At 42.5% G+C, this 14,726-nt stretch overlaps 1 protein-coding gene across 2 annotated transcripts in view; it reads left to right on the top strand.

Annotated features, from left to right (window-relative positions):
- The first annotated feature begins 455 nt into the window (after window positions 1–455).
- Window positions 456–14,726, top strand: part of LOC146075008 (neuronal acetylcholine receptor subunit alpha-7) — a 191,502-nt gene continuing 177,231 nt past the window's right edge. The window contains exons 1-2 of one of the 2 annotated variants that reach the window (XM_083183806.1): window positions 456–979; window positions 1,161–1,300. In XM_083183806.1, the coding sequence (XP_083039932.1) occupies window positions 925–979; window positions 1,161–1,300 (195 nt within the window). In that variant the 5' untranslated portion in view covers window positions 456–924. Of the gene's footprint in view, window positions 980–1,160; window positions 1,301–14,726 lie in introns of those variants that run through there. The other variant, XM_083183807.1, reaches the window with a different exon arrangement.

Here is a 14,726-nt window from a genome sequence, read left to right as displayed (position 1 = left end):
GTCAGATTACCATTAGGGGCATTTGTAAAGCATGCCTTTTCCTGCAATGTAACATCCCTGCTTACAAATCAGCACCAAACCAGCAGGGCTAGCGGATCACACGTCACAGCTGCAAGGGAGAACTTATCGATTAGTCTAGAATGTGTCATTTTCTTGCCCATTAATATTTACTTATATAACATTCCATCATTAACTATTGTAGAATAAACATATATTGGCATCAATTGTGTCTCCTGTTATAGCATTATTATTATTAACCAATTCATATTAGCATATTTCTATATTAGCTTATTACATTCAAATACTACAGATTTGGTACATATCCACCAATAATTAACATCAGGCAGGCTTAGCCACTGGTGTGCAGGCATGATCCGGGAGTGAGTGGGTTAATAAGACACACATGCATCAGGTCGGGGGCTGCCTCCTCCTCTCCGATGCTATAAAACACAGCAGCACGGGCAGAGCTCCGGCTAACAGACAGGGGATCACTAGTCACTTTCACGTGGGGACGATCTGAATGGAGCCATTGCATTATAACAGGTGCCAGGACTGAGCCCACTGCCACTGGTGGGGGGGAGTGATCAGCTGCCTGATACTAACAGGATTTCCCCCAATAAGACAATAAAACACAATAACAATAAAATAACAATAACACAATCTAGAGGTATCCCTTCGATCCCCGTTATGCTGCTGGATTCATATGCACAGGCTCCGGGTGTGTAATCCTTAGCACTTTATGAGCTGTCACCATCCACTGAGTCACCATATCCCAGGCAGCCTGATCCTGTCTCCAGCCGGGGAGCTGCTTTCTCCCTCTGCACTCAGCTGCCACCAGGACCAGGACTATATATCTATTATTGGCGATTAATAAACTTTCCCCCCAGACGGGGACTAGAAGACCCTCCTGCCTCGTCTCCTACCATGGGAGCTGGGGAGCTCAATGTGTGGATGATATTATCAGCCTGCTTCATACACGGTAAATTCATCCCCCTGCATTCCACCCCTGTAACTCTGCTAGAAAGCTGTATCCTACACTTCATATGTGTGATTGTATAGAATGCCGGGCTGTGTACATGATCAGCTCACCATTGCATTAAGCAAGGGTGCCTTTTAACTGTATATTGGATCTGATGACTGCTTATCATCTTCTCTTGAAGTGTCCCTGCAAGGAGAATACCAAAGAAAGCTGTACAAGGAATTGCTGAAGAATTATAACCCTTTAGAGAGACCAGTGGCCAATGACTCTCATCCTCTCACTGTCTACTTTGGAATGAATCTGATGCAGATCATGGATGTAGTAAGTACCAATGCATGGCATGTGTAGACTCATTCATACCCTGCTGTATCCATACAGCAAAAGAGACTAGATCTGGGGTGAGGACTCTGACACTTATATTAATAATTCTTCCAACAAGACAGCTGTGCTAGTACCATGTGCTATAATAATGCATGTTGGATGTGTTATATTGGCTGGGAATGTTATGATCAATAATGTGCTCTGTGCAGTTGTGGTTAGTACATCCATGCCTTTACAGCTTATACAATTATTAATGTAGGCAGTATTGGAAATACCTACTGGATATGAATTAAGTGACTTTTCACTCTGCTACAAGTTTCGCACCTGATCAGTTCAGTGATATTATATGGAGGTCTATGTCAGCTTGAAATGGATTTCACAGAAGTCATATGTGTTATTACAAAAGTAATGTAACAATTGGGGAGATGTATTAACAAAAACTATGGTTCCCAAACTTTTTTGAAGCACCCTAGAGTATCTTTTTTTTATTTTGTGCACCCCTAGGTCCCAAAAATGTTATAAAAAATATATAAAAGTAAGTATATTGTGTTTATATGTCATCCTTAGGGTCCGGTATGTGGTGAAGGACAGGATGTGCTTCTTTTTATATATTTTATATTTGGAAGTCACAAGTCTATTCCAATGACCATAAATAATTTGAACTATTCCTGGACCACCCTCCTGTGGAACCCCTGCAAGTGTTCCGAGGCACACAGTTTGGGAATCACTGCTCTAGTTTATAGATCTCTAACACCTATACAGTACAGTTATTGATTCTATCCCAAATCACTTCCCATGTGGTTTGTGTATTAGTTCTTTCTTACATACACTTCATAGTTAGTATTTTCTTTTTGTATTATATAAAATACTAGATAGTGACATGAACCTATGCAGTACTGGAAAATGTTCATGCTTCCTAAAGTACCTCCATGAATAAAACAAGTTCAACAGTAGAATAAAAGCATTTAATTAAATTTTTTAAGCTTGTAAAAAATTCTGTAGTGTTGTTGACTACGGTACCTTACTGTTCTCACAGAATTTTTTAAAATAAAATATTCTCCTTAAAAACAACATACTGTACAGTACTTGCCAAAGCATTCTATGGCGTCGTAAATGATTGTAGACATAGCCAAGTCAATAAAGCTGAGGTCTTATTTTATTGGCACAGTAGCATATAGTATGTGCTATAAAGTTGGAAAATGTATATAACTATTTGGCATAGCCTGGTCTACTCTGGTTCCAAGGATTTGTAAAGTATACTTATTTATGTATGTGCGTACTGGGACCCAGGATAATAGCAGTGAACGCTCTGGGCTTCAGGCACATCTCAGTGTCTCTAGGCTATTTGTCCCTTAGACGTCTTTGTACTGAGAGTGTGCTACTTATTGTATGATTGACTGTTTATTAGTATCTGTTAATACCAATAACTAAGACAGTATATCAATTTAACCATGCATGTGATAGACATAAGGATCAGATAGGGTTTAAACTTTAAGATAACAATATGGTTAAAAAAGGGGGTAAGACTAGATCGGCCCAGGGCCGGCGCCACCACTAGGCAGCCTTAGGCATTTGCCTAGGGCGCCGGCCGCTGGAGGGCAGCAGTTTGGAGCTGGTCCGCGCCGCATCACCCAGCAAGCTGCCCCATCCATGGGGAGCATTGCGTCGCTTGACCCGCACCACCCGCCAAGCTCCCCCCCTGGAAAGAGTCACGGCGCCGGACACCCCCCCTCTCCTCCCGTACCTGGGCAGAGTTGCGGGCAGCGCCGCATCGCACGAAAAAGCCCCCCGCCCACCCTGGAATGTCACAGCGCTGCCCCCCCTCCTCTCCCCTCCCTGGGGAGAGTTGCGGCGGCGCACAGCAAGCCGACCCCCGAAGGTCACGGCGCAATGCGCCGCATCACTGGACCCGGCAGCGTGGCCCCCCTGGAGCGGGTAAGTGTTTTTGCATCGGGGCGCCCACCCCCCCCTCCCCGCCTGGGGCGCTTTGGTGCATAGCACCGGCCCTGGATTGGCCAAGTGGTTCTTATCTGCTGTCGAATTCTATGTTTCTATAGTGGCTGTTTTTAAATGTATAATCCAAAAGCTATATAATTAACTTACTCATGTACTATTTTCATGTTTTTTTTTACCTCAAAGTTTGCTTTGGATGTGATACTGCTAATGACTTATATTTTATCAAGCGTTTCAGAGACATTGTTATTTGTTAATATACATTTCTTGATACATGTGTGCTCAACATGTCATTATTTCCTAGTGGTATATGGACAAATGCCTCCCCCTGAAAGTTAGTATATTTATTTTTTCCATGCACTACTGCTAACCTAAAATGTCTTATGTTACCTGTTCTTCACTCTAGAGATAGGCAAATATCTACATTGTGTGCAATGTTTGTGTGCTCAGTTGCACGCAGAGAAAGATGTAGGCACACTGCAGATTTAGGACTTTGTACTGGCCTGTGGTTGGAAGATAAAAGAGCAGAGTAGCATAGGGCATGGTGTACCCTGTTATCATTATCGCCTGTACTGCTGCAGCACAGTACACTGTAGGTGTTTTGTCACCTGACACACCTTTATTGCTCCTGCAATTGGATGGGCATTGAAAGACACTTTATTGTTGTTACAAAGTCTCTGGAAAGGAACGTCATATGTCAGGAAGCCCTGACGTGCCTAATAAGTCATTGCATAGTTTCTAGGAAGAAATCAGAAATGAGTTTCTGGCGCCACTAATGCATAACAGACTATTAGAGGCTAATGGCATTGTTTGTATTTTATTTCACTCTGAACAAAGATTTATACCAATTATGACATAACCATTTAATGTGGAAGATGGTAAAACTGTTACAGTGTGGGCTAATGATTCCTGTTTATTCCTGAGTTGTTGTAGACATAATGAAGATGCACATAGGGTAATTGAATGCCTGCAGGACCTCAGCAATCAGCATGTGTCTAGAATTCCTACTATATATTGGGTGTCATGTGAATGGATATGGTTACACCGGTCAGCTTTGCACAATAGGCATTTTAGGGTTGACATTAGGCACATAGCCAATATATGTCAGTCTGCTATTTAAACTCATTTTAAATTGCTGCCTGAACTTCTGAATATACATTTGCAAAATACATAGCTGAAAAATAAGTGTCAAGTTTCTAAACCGATTTGGAAATGTCAATAAGCAAATTGTTTTACCATATAGTTTTACCACTGTGTGCTTATCGGATAATAGGGCGCAGTAATTAGTATCAAATCTTTATGTAATATGTCACCACCTTGCTGCTATTATGTCTATTTAATATTAAAGCTTTGGTAACACAAGAAATTTAAACTCCATTTGTGGGGGCAGTGACGTTATGGACCACAGTTGCAGTGGAGATATTGGCCATGCTGTAGGTGCAGTGGAGATATGGATCATATGTGCAATGGAGATATGGGCCATACTGTAGGTGCAGTGGAGATATGGATCATATGTGCAATGGAGATATGGGCCATACTGTAGGTGCAGTGGAGATATTGGCCATGCTGTAGGTGCAGTGGAGATATGGATCATATGTGCAATGGAGATATGGGCCATACTGTAGGTGCAGTGGAGATATGGATCATATGTGCAATGGAGATATGGGCCATACTGAAGGTGCAGTGGAGATATTGGCCATGCTGTAGGTGCAGTGGAGATATGGATCATATGTGCAATGGAGATATGGGCCATACTGTAGGTGCAGTGGAGATATGGATCATATGTGCAATGGAGATATGGGCCATACTGTAGGTGCAGTGGAGATATGGATCATATGTGCAATGGAGATATGGGCCATACTGTAGGTGCAGTGGAGATATTGGCCATGCTGTAGGTGCGGTGGAGATATAGATCATATGTGCAATGGAGATATGGGCCATACTGTAGGTGCAGTGGAGCTATGGATCATATGTGCAATGGAGATATGGGCCATACTGAAGGTGCAGTGGAGATATTGGCCATGCTGTAGGTGCAGTGGAGATATGGATCATATGTGCAATGGAGATATGGGCCATACTGTAGGTGCAGTGGAGATATGGATCATATGTGCAATGGAGATATGGGCCATACTGTAGGTGCAGTGGAGATATGGATCATATGTGCAATGGAGATATGGGCCATACTGTAGGTGCAGTGGAGATATGGATCATATGTGCAATGGAGATATGGGCCATACTGTAGGTGCAGTGGAGATATGGATCATATGTGCAATGGAGATATGGGCCATACTGTAGGTGCAGTGGAGATATGGATCATATGTGCAATGGAGATATGGGCCATACTGTAGGTGCAGTGGAGATATGGATCATATGTGCAATGGAGATATGGGCCATACTGTAGGTGCAGTGGAGATATTGGCCATGCTGTAGGTGCAGTGGACATATGGATCATATGTGCAATGGAGGGGCAGTGGAGCTGTAATCCATATAGTAGGTGCAGTGGAGATATGGGTCATAGGTACTGTAGAGATACGGTCTGTGCTGTAGGTGCACTGGAGGTATGGAAATACTGTAGATGCAGTGGAGATATGGGCCATGCTGTAGGTGCAGTGGAGATATGGGCCTTAGGTGCAGTGGAGATATGGGCCATACTGTAGGTGCAGTGGAGATATGGATCATATGTGCAATGGAGATATGGGCCATACTGTAGGGGCAGCCAGCGGAGCTGTAGTCCATATTGTAGGTGCAGTGGAGATATGGGCCATAGATACTGTAGAGATTTGAACCAAAGTGTAGGTGCAGTGGAGATATGTAGATTAGTATCAAATCTTTATGTAATAAGCTGTCACCACCTTGCTGCTATTATGTACTAGTTATAATAATACATACTATGTTATGTATTAGGAACTGCCAGAGTGTTGATGTGTTTGAAGAGGAAATCATTTAGACTGTAAACTTAATTAATGCAGAAACTGATTTGAATGATTATATATTCTCTGGGTACTTGTTTCCTAGCAGGGTGCCCAGTATGCTCTAAGCGTACAGGGCTATTCTCCGTAGTAAAATCGCATCGTTTCGCATCGCATGGGCCATTTTAGTGCCGTGCGATGCAATGCAATTTTTTTATGTAATTTATTCACTGCTCTGTTGGCCCAAGGGGATCGCATCGCACCTCCCTGTAAAATCTCATGCGATCGCATGTGATTTTATAGGGTGCGATGCCATGCCATTAGCTATACACTTGTATGACATACAATGAGGTTTTAGTCACCCCCCCCCCCCACTATCCACGCCACCCCAAAGGGCCCCACACAATGTTTTGTAGGTCTCCTCACAGAATCACAAGTGAAATAATTAGTTCCACCTGTGGATCTTTTACAATGTGTCAGTGAGTAATGAGTGCACCTGTGCACCTGCCGGGCAACCTGGAAAACGTTAACTGTGTGGGGTCCTGAGGACCGAGTTTGTGAACCACTTGTGTATATTAGAGTCAAATGGAAAGGGGACCATCAGCAGATCCATCCATCTTATCTGCTGTGACAACACACAGGGAATCAGTTAATGTGCATGGAGCATGATTGTATATGGCAAGCTTCATGTATGCTACATCAAGAAAACACTGGTTTGTCATAATTGGGCGCGTGAATGCCACTTACAATTAGAAATGAAGCATGGTCTGAAGTCCCATAGATGGTTTTTACATTATTCGGAAACTTGTATCATTTACAGGATTGGCATATCTAAAGTTTTGGTGGAAATTTTCAAGGTAAAATAGAAAATAATCGAAACTAGAAAATTCTCTATTATAGTTTTATGTTTCTTTTTAAATTCTAAAAAGTGTTTCCTATCTTTGGCAATTACTTATTTTATTTTGTTAAAAGCTGTTGCCAGTCAGTGTTTGTAGTTTCCAACTTTGTAATAGATGACACTAAAACAACTTTATGCTGTGTCAAGGTCAAAAAAGGCTATTTACACTGATTTAACATTTTTGTTGCCTTAACTCAGACACATTTGATGTTTCGTAAATGGATGGAATATGGAGGGCAGTGTTTGGTGCCGTAAACAGTCAGAAATTCAAAAGTAAAAATTGACAGTTTTTATCTCTTGAATAAGCTGGCCCCTAGCTGACATCGTTTTTAGTGCAGTGCATAAAATATAAAGCAAACCTCATCACCATTTCCCTTTGCATGAGTTTTAAATGTCCTCCAAGTGACCATAGAGACTAGACTACCTGCTTGTTTGACAGTTGGCAAACAGTTTTGATCTCCTGTGAAAATAAATGGTTATTTGGGCTGATGCAGTATTGATAAAATGAGCATTATTTATGCTAAAAACTCTTACAAAAATAATATGTAGACTTCTCAGGATTTATAGGACTCGGCATCAGTTTATGGCAAGGCTATGTTAGATAAACATATGCCTTATTGATGCCAGTATTTGGCTTGCAAGGTGACTGGATTGAGACCTGCAGTCTTGAGAGCATCCCAATGCATCCTTAACATGCATTAACACTGTATATGCATCAAAAACAGGCTACTGTATATTTCAGGGATTTCAAGTGCAGCTGCATTCATTGACTAATTGAATAGCAACAGAGGCTCAATCAGCCCTTCTAGTAAATAACCATGGCTAATTGTGCATAGACATATATTTTATGACATGTTGATTGATATTGGATATATTAAACCCATAGACGGTTTAGACAGGTAGAGTAATTCTGCCATGATGAAAACAACACATTTTAGATCTGTTCCCTTAGGTCTGATTTTTGATATGTCTGCTTTTTTGGGCATTTATAGGTCAAGGTATCAGCGAGTATTTCTGGGAACAGAAGAATAGAAAAAAATACTAACTAAAGTCTGGGTACTCCTTATCTGATAAGCTCAGGCAACGATTTAACATACAATAAAGATATATTGTTTGCTTTACAGGAGCTTTAAGTTTTATTGTTATTGTTGGTACATGCTGAGGATATGCACCTAATCATTAACGACAGTCAAAATTTCACTGCATGCACGGACAACAAGGGGAGTCGACAACGACACATGGGAGCATGCATCATTAACAATATGTTGGGTACACACTCAGGGCCTGATAAAAAGTTCCAGGTGCCCTAGTTTAATACACATGTAGCTCCCCATGTAATGCTGCTAAACACACTTGTATGAGTGCTCAGGGACTCGCCAGTCATACTGCCCATGTAACGAAGGGTATACAACTGGCATGTTGGATCTAATGCTTGTGGCGTGTGAAGGAAACTTTTGCTTTAGGTTGTTCATCTGGTACTGTAGCAAAATGTACAAAAATGAATGGTTCTATCAGTAAGTGCCATTGGCCAAGCCATCTGGTAGTCACCTTAAGAACTTTACCCCCCACAGTACATCGTGACGGTGATAGCTAACATGCATGGAATAAATAAGACTTTATTTTATTTTATTCCTGTCACCTGTAAGTCCCCCCCCCCCATCCCCCACAGTCCCGGCACCCTAGGCTTCTGCCTAATCAGTCTTCTGGTTAATCAGGCACTGTACATAGTAGACGATATGCACAATAATATTGTTAAAAATGATCTAATAGAGTGTACCCAGCTTTAGAACTATGGAGATGTATACTCACAACTTGGAAAATAGAATCACATAATTAACAATGCTCAGGGTCAGCCCTGACATAAGAATCTAGGTTGTCCCTTAGAACGCCAATGGTTAAGACACAAAATCAACAAAAAAAGATTAATGTAGAGCAGTGGTTCCCAACCTTTTGTACAGGCATCTTACAGGTGAATTGGAGACAGCAGTTTGTACGATTCACTGGTGCTTGGGATCTGCATTCAATTGACAGATGATCAGTGAGAGTAGATGTATGTATGCTGTGCATCAGCAAATAAGAATGTAAATCCAGATAAAGGTCACAAATGACATTCATGCTACTTTGGGTGTATGCACATTTTTAAAAGGTTCTACTTAAGTAATACATTTCCGTTTCAATCGTGTGGTATTATTAAATATTGACTTTAATGCTGGGTTTAAATTCAACTAAAAGTAAGGTAGTTTGCAGATGGAGGGACCAAATAATCTGCAGCATTATGTATGCCGGCCGGTGATATTGGCGGTTATGTATGTGTGTATTTTATACGATATTTCATACACATCATTTTCTTATTAAGGGCAGCTTTATCACAATCTGCATCTCAGATCATATCTGGTATGATAAAATCGCCCCAATCTGCAGTGCGATAATAAACCTCTGTGTACCCAGTAATAATTTCAGGCGGTGTTGTTTGAAGGGATGCACAAATTTTCTTCAACTAATGGGAGAAAGATTTTTTAGTATTCCCGGCTCAGCACTGGTTTAGAGAAGGAAGTGTCTTGATATGAGAGATGTATTGTTGTATGACTAGCGATTCATATGAACTGTAAAGAGAATAAATTGCTTTTTCACCTGTGAAGACTCTTTTCATTTTCTATGAACCAGATGGAAAAGGGAACATATTTAAACTTCCATGAAACAGGTAAGGGAGGTATTTAATCCGGGACTGTCCAGACGGTTGAAATCCCAGGTCCTTTTTCACTCCGCACAACAGCAACATGGCAGCCGGAATGCAATGTTCCAGCTGTCGAGTGTCGGAAAGTGGGCCTGTCTGCGAAAATGTATGTGGATTATCGAAAAAAGGCTGTGAATTTAACAATTCACGGCTGTTTCCAACAAAACAGATCCAATTTCTTTCAAAGTCGGATCTGTTTTGTCGGAATTTGCCTTCAATGCTGTTGGAATGAATACCTCTGTCAGTACACAAACTGGCAATGTCACAACTCCAGCTATAGCTTGTGTGTGTGTGTGTGTGTGGGTGGATTTCTCACATCTTCTCATAGCACCCATGGCCTTGTGCTCTCATTCCCAGCCTATAGATGTATTAATGCATTTCTAGGTGCACTCCAAGCAGCTTCAGACATACAATTGGAGATACCTGTAATAAAAACTAGTCCCAATATCCCCTTCGTTTTATGACCTAATCCTTATCAACTGAACAGTATTTTAGGAGGAAGGCGTGGGTGTTTTACATAGTGTATCCTCTGAAGAGCTCTCTGTCTTTTTGCACATTCTGTAGGGACACATGTAGGGGGTGATTCAAGTTGGATTGCAAAGTAGATTTGGTTTGCTAATGGACAAACACATGTGCACTACATGTGGGGCAGATGTAACATGTGCAGAGAGAGTTACATTTGGGTGGGGTGTGTACTTCAAACTGATATCTATATTGCATCCTAAAAATAAAGCATCCAGTATTTACCCTGCACAGAAACAAAAGAACACCCAAATCTAACTCTCTCTGAACATGTTACATCTGCCCCACCTGCAGTGCACATGGTTTCCATTAGCAAACCAAATGTGCTTTGCAAACCAACCTGAATTCTCCCCTTTGTTGGAGGTAGCTACTTCCAAGAGTAGTGTACTGTGCAGACCAGAAAGGCCACCAGTGCAAAAACAAGGTGATTTACAGTGTACCAGGGGTGTGGAAAAACAACTAAATATACACTGCTCAAAAAAATAAAGGGAACACTAACATAACACATCCTAGATCTGAATGAATGAAATATTCCTATTAAATACTTTGTTCTTTACATAGTTGAATGTGCTGACAACAAAATCACACAAAAATGATCAATGGAAATCAAATTTATTAACCCATGGAGGTCTGGATTTGGAGTCACATTCAAAATTAAAGTGGAAAAACACACTACAGGCTGATCCAACTTTGATGTAATGTCCTTAAAACGAGTCAAAATGAGGCTCAGTAGTGTGTGTGGCATCCATGTGCCTGTATGACCCCCTACAATGCCTGGCCATGCTCCTGATAAGGTGGCAGATGGTCTCCTGAGGGATCTCCTCCCAGACCACGACTAAAGCATCCACCAACTCCTGGATGGTATGTGGTGCAACTTGGCGTTGGTGGATGGAGCGAGACATGATGTCCCGGATGTGCTCAATTGAATTCAGGTCTGGGGAATGGGGGGGCCAGTCCATAGCATCATTGCCTTCGTCTTGCAGGAACTTCTGACACACTCCAGCCACATGAGGTCTAGCATTGTCTTGCATTAGGAGGAATCCAGGGCCAACCGCACCAGCATATGGCCTCACACGGGGTCGGAGAATCTAATTTCGGTACCTAATGGCAGTCAGGCTACCTCTGGCGAGCACATGGAGGGCTGTGCAGTCCCCCCAAAGAAATGCCACCCCACACCATTACTGACCCACTACCAAACCGGTCATACTGGAGGATGTTGCAGGCAGCAGAATGTTCTCCTTGGCATCTCCAGACTCTGTCACATCTGTCACATGCTCAGTGTGAACCTGCTTTCATCTGTAAAGATCACAGGGCACCAGTGGCGAATTTGCCAATCTTGGTGTTCTCTGGCAAATGCCAAACGTCCTACACGGTGCTGAGGTGTAAGCACAACCCCCACCTGTGGACGTCGGACCCTCATACCACCCTCATTGAGTCTGTGTCTGACCGTTTGAGTAGACACATGCACATTTGTGGCCTGCTGGAGGTCATTTTGCAGGGCTCTGGCAATGCTCCTCCTGTTCCTCCTTGCACAAAGGCAGAGGTAGCGGTCCTTCTGATGGATTGTTGCCCTCCTACAGCCTCCTCCAAGTCTCCTGATGTACTGGCCTGTCTCCTGGTAGCGCCTCCATGCTCTGGAAACTATGCTGACAGACACAGCAAACCTGGATGAGCTGCACTACCTGAGCCACTTGTGTGGGTTGTAGACTCCGTCTCATGCTACCACTAGAGTGAAAAGCACCACCAGGTTTCAAAAGTGACCAAAACATCAGCCAGAAAGCATAGGAGCTGAGAAGTGGTCTGTGGTCACCACCTGCAGAACAACTCCTTTATTCGGGGTGTCTTGCTAATTGCCTATAATTTCCACCTGTTGTCTATTCCATTTGCACAACAGCATGCGAAATTGATTGTCAATCAGTGTTGCTTCCTAAGTGGACAGTTTGATTTCACAGAAGTGTGATTGACTTGGAGTTACATTGTGTTGTTTAAGTGTTCCCTTTATTTTTTATTTTTTTGAGCAGTGTATATATTTAAAAAAAGCCCCAACAACTTGTTCAAGAGCAGTCACAATGGTAAGTAACTGTACAATAATCCTTTAGAAGGAACTGCTGTATTTGTTAGTGGGCAAGCAATTTAAAGCTCAGCTTTTCATAACTTAGTAAGTGCCCATAAATAACAGGCACTAACTAACATGATCACTACAGGGGTTATACAATAGTAAGCTAATGCCACATGAAAAGTCTTGTGTACATAGACGCATACTTACCAACTTTCTGGCTGCCCTTTCCAGGAGAGGGCAGCCAGCTTGGGGGGGCAGGGCCACCTGGAGTGAAAAGGGGTGGGGCGGGTGGCGGAGCCCCATGAGTGGCTAGTTGTTTGGGTGTGTGGCCAGAGTGTGCCGTTCTAGCCATACCCCTGATGTGCAATTCCGGTTTTAAGGTATTGCACTGTGGTGGGCGGGGCTAAAAAGGCGCAATTCATGTAATTTCCACTCAGCGGACCCCCATGCTGAGTGGGGGGAGGGGTTGCGGGAGCTGGGAGGCTTTCTGGGAGGGTTGCCCCTCTTTCCATGGGGCAGAAGGGGGACTCGATTTCCGGGACCCTCCAAGCCATTCTGGGAGGGTAGAGAACCCTTCATAGACGCCTCCTGCAGGCTTCTCTGATGCATGGGTGCATTCAAAGATGCAACATTAGAACATCTGCGTGAATATCGGTCATCTGAGCAACCCTCTGGTTTCTTTGGATTGCTGATACTTTCACGCTGTTGGGCCAGAGAAGCTGCATTAAAGTGTACAGTCACTAGCCATGGGTCTGAAAACCCCCTGTTTCTAAAACGCTGCCCATGAAAACCATTCTCTGCCCCCAAAACAGGGGCACTATGACCATCATCACTAAAACAGATCTGCACATGTGCGTGACAGATCCTGAGCTTGCGCAGGTTAGCTAACATCAGAGAGATCTCCACTCGTCACATTTCCGCCACAGTCTCCGATATTAAGTTCTGCGCCTTACAATAAACAATATCAAACAGGACACTTGTACACTGAATTACCAATGATGAATATATGGATCAGCCCACGTATTCTTTATGTTGACACTAATATTAGAATTGTGTTTAACAGCAGTCAGTAATTTCCATTATGAACAATTCATAACCTGAACACGTAATGTAGTATTCTGCATTTGTGCATTAACACATGGGGGAAAATGCTTCTTCTGGCTTATTGATTCTGTACAATGTAATGGTTTTGCGGTTTCTTGTGACTTTTTAACATCCTCAAAGTTTTACTGGAAAGAAAAGTTAAAAGGAAAAGCTTACACTGTAGGATCTTAATGCAGACTAATACAATTCTGCTTTCTGCAATGTATTTGTCTAAGCAAAACAACACGGGTACTATAATTAGCTGTAGTGCATTAAAATGCCCTTTAAAAGTGCTTAGTTAATCCAGTTTGCATCATTACTTATCCATTGTGTATTATAAATATCTCAGAAATGTTATTAATTTATAAACAAGACAATTTATGCCTTTTTTAATTACACTTTAGCTTGCTGCTGTTGAATTTGTCTGGAGTACATTTGGAATTCTAATTTCAGCTTCAAGAAAAGCTTTGCAAAGTGTTCTGCTTATAAAATGAAGTACTAGAAATCAAATTTGCATTAATCTGGGCTTTAATTATGTAGACTAATGGATAAATTACCTAGAGACTCGTAACTCTAGAGACGTAAATCTGACCAGTAAGGGGTCAACTTAATGTGTATTATTTACATCTTCTGGCACTATTTACTTTTATATACCATATGCTGCGTTGTGATGTCTTCTTGCACTGTACACCACTGGGAATGCAAATGATTTCCCTTAAACTGTTGCTAAACACATGTACATCATTGATTTCTGACACCCTTGGTTCCAGCACTATACCGGATTATCGGTTTTGCTAGTCTGTCGGCAGTAATCTGATCCAGCTGACACTGGGAGGAGAAGCCACATCTGGCTAATACTGCATAGCCTTCTGGGACCTGTAGTGTCTCTGATGCATGTACAGCTTTTCTTAGAATGCAGCTATCATGCAGAAGAAAAACAACTCCCGAAGTTCCCTGCAGCAGACTTTGGAAGCGCCATCATGCTTCTCTTACTTTTTATGAATATGTGTCAAGCTACATGTAAGATTGGACAGGTACACCACTGATTTCCCCCCTGAAGCCTCAAGCTGGGTGCACATTGGCTGCGATGAAGCTCTGCAGCGGAGCGTCGATCAGAAAGTGCATACACACTTGCCGACGCTGGCAATGATGGAGTGCTGGCAGCTGCTATGCTGCATTCCGCAGCATGGCCTTCCCTAGCAATGTCTTGCAGGGCTGACAGAGGATGTCGCTGGCGATGCGGGTGCACACTAGGTAATGTGCCCCAT

Source organism: Crinia signifera, chromosome 4, assembly GCF_055691185.1.
Source record: "Crinia signifera chromosome 4, ASM5569118v1, whole genome shotgun sequence".
Lineage (NCBI taxonomy): Eukaryota > Metazoa > Chordata > Amphibia > Anura > Myobatrachidae > Crinia > Crinia signifera.
The sequence above is the reverse complement of the archived record's forward strand: the minus strand, read 5'-3'. Positions and strand labels throughout refer to the sequence as shown.